Here is a 2858-nt window from a genome sequence, read left to right on the forward strand (position 1 = left end):
TATACATCGATTGATTCATGCATAGATATGTAGGGGGGTGAATGTGTGCTTTTTGGTAGGGAGTTTAGGGTTTGATCATGGGAGTACGAAGTGCACCCCACAGTGAAATCTCTTAGTCTCCTTCTACTACTGCCTTACACGAACACACATAGATATATAGATAGATAGATTAAAGATAGATAGATAGAGTGATAGATAGATAGATTAAAGATAGATAGATAGATAGATTTAGGATAGATAGATTAAAGATAGATAGATAAAAGATAGATAGATATAGAGATAGATAGATAGATAGACAGATAGATAGATAGATAGACTAGAGATGGATAAATAGAAAGAAAGATAGCTATCGACCTACAGAGGACTTCATGGACTTCCCCTTGAAGAATAGCCTCTATTTTCATGAGAGAGAAGAGAAGAGAGTGGAAGTGAGACGAAGAGGCACTTACCACTCCATAGAAAATTTCAGATCGAATAAGGAGACAGACGTCTCGTACACGTAAAGCCAGACATTCCTTTGTGAAGATTTCGATGACTTCTGTCGTTCTCCTCATGCGAATTTTGATCTTTCCTAGTTGCATGCGAGTTTGTTTCTCTATATCAGAGGATTTTCTTAATGAATCTTCTTCTTCTCTTTCTTCGTTGTCTCTTTCCTCTTCTTCTTCCCCTCCTTTCCCTCTCTTCGTTCCTCTCTTTGCAGCAGGAAGGAGAGAAGAAGAAGAGGAGCCCTTGCGATGCGGTGTGTCTCTGGATGGATTAAGGGAGGAATCTTTCAAGTCTTTCTCTTGTCTGTCTTTTGAACGCGTTCGCTGAAGATGGAGATGAAGACAGGCGTGAAGTCTTTCCTCTTCTCGGCCTAGAGCTGTCAGAGATGCGGTTAGACCCTGACAAACTCCGAGAACTGACGGAGACAGAGAGACAGAGAGAGACAGAGAGAGAGATGAACATACAGATAAAGATAGAGTAAACAGAGAGATAGAGATAAAGATAGAGAGAGAGACTCTTGTAATGTATATTCTTAAGAAGAGTCCTTTATCCACACCCAAGTATTGAGAAGGAATTTATCGCGAACTTCTCCAGACACCCTTCTGTATGCAAGATAATGAACCCGAGCACTTGCAGGTCTACAAAGCGCTATAGAGATAGATAGAGATGTTAAACAGAAACATATACGTATTTGTATATGTGCCTATATAGAGGACCCTCACTGTATAGATAGATGTGTGTTCCTCATCTAGGAAGATGTATGCTTTCTTTAGAATGTGTATACAGGAGTTTCTTCTCTGTACCTAATGGATCTAGTTCTGTAGGAAGGATTTCCAGCTCTGAAAGAGTGTCGTAAGACCTCTCTCTGCATATCCATATTCTACTTGAAGATCTCTATACATACAGATAGCTAAATAGGTTGACAATACAGAGAGATAGACAGATAGACCAAAGAGAGATAGATGGTTTAAAGATGAAAGATAGATGAAAGGTCGGGTTACGTAGTGAAGGGAAGAGTCGAGATGTTTCAAAAGACAAGGTCAAGAGATCTTTCAGACACGTCTCTACATTTCTTATGTCCAAGTCTGATCGTGACTCTTCTTAAAGTCTCTTTCCTTCCCCCCTTCTCTTTCTTTCTTTCTTTCTTTCTCACTCTGTCGGGTTGAGGGTTACCTGCGAGACTTCCAGCGAATCTTATCCTTCGTGCTCCGCTTCCTGCAAATCCTGAGAGAAGATCAAACAAGCCGAATAGATTCCCTCCCCCTCCCCCTCCCTCTCCTCCTCCTCTGACTCTTCTCTTCTTGTTTTTCTCGTCCCCTTTCTTCTCACGTTGAGTCCCATGGCCCGTTTCTTCTTCTTCTCCTTTCTTCTTCTTCGGTAGCATGTCGTCTTCTTCTTCTTTTTCCTTTTCTTCTTCCTCTTCTTCTTCTTCAAGGAGGCCTTTTCTCTGGCAGGTGAAAGCGAGCTTGCTCCAAAAGGAGATAAACGCTTCACGGAAACCTCTATATGAGGATTTCGGCAGTTCGAGTAGAGGACAGCTTGTTCTCTCTCCTCTACCAATTAGACTGACAAATCCTCCTTTAGCGCTCCCAGTAGGAGTTGTATGTTGACCTCCTTGTCTTCTTCTCATTCTTCTGTTAGGTTGCATGTCTTGATCTTTCTCACTCGGCTCTTTTGCCTGTTGCTTCGCGTGAAAAAGTGGGCGATTGAGCGGAACGATAGCAAGATGGCTAGATGCGTGAGAGCTTAGAGAATCTTTCTCCTTCCTCGAAGCTTCTTGTTCTTCTTCTTCTTCATGGTTCTGCACCGGGTGAGAGGGGGGAGATCCAAGGGGAGAATGAAGAGGTAGAGGAGGAGGAGGTGTATGTACACCTGAATTTCCTTTGATCGATTGGTTGCTTCTTGTATCTGTTCCACGGGTGTTTCTAAGGAGTTCGCGCTCTTCAAGGAGATAAGCAAGACGTTGACATATCCCACGCTGAAGAACACGTCGAGCGGCTAAGACAGAAGAAGCAGAAATACAAGGAGAGGAGGAGGAAGAGGAAGAGGAAGAAGACTTCCGTCGTTTCTCTCCATGGGACGGCGCGCATAGGAGAATGTTATAAGACTCGGAGAGAAGAGGTTGAAGATGTTCAGGAAGAAAGAGAGGATGAGGAAGACCTCCTACCTGAAGAAGAAAAAGAAAAGGAAAGGAAAGAAAGNNGAAGAAAGAAGAGGAAAAGAAGAGGAGATCATCATGTTTCACAGTGTATACTAAGGCTGCAATCCAAATCTCTCAAGAAAAGACTCCAAACGAAAACTCGGACCAAGAAAAGAGATTGAAGATAATGGTCACCACGTTACTCTTCTTTCTTCTGAGGTGTACATACACC

General features: G+C 42.6%; 1 protein-coding gene across 1 annotated transcript; it reads right to left on the reverse strand.

Moving 5' to 3' along the window:
• Positions 1–449: 449 nt before the first annotated feature.
• CSUI_010810 (uncharacterized protein) lies at positions 450–2653 on the reverse strand (the record flags this gene model as incomplete). The annotated part of the gene is made up of 2 exons (XM_068070911.1): positions 450–901; positions 1660–2653. Coding segments are annotated over 2 exons (1446 nt in total), but the record flags the coding sequence as incomplete, so codon positions are not given.
• Positions 2654–2858: the final 205 nt, after the last annotated feature.

This window comes from Cystoisospora suis (genome assembly GCF_002600585.1).
Source record: "Cystoisospora suis strain Wien I chromosome Unknown contig_8423, whole genome shotgun sequence".
NCBI lineage: Eukaryota > Apicomplexa > Conoidasida > Eucoccidiorida > Sarcocystidae > Cystoisospora > Cystoisospora suis.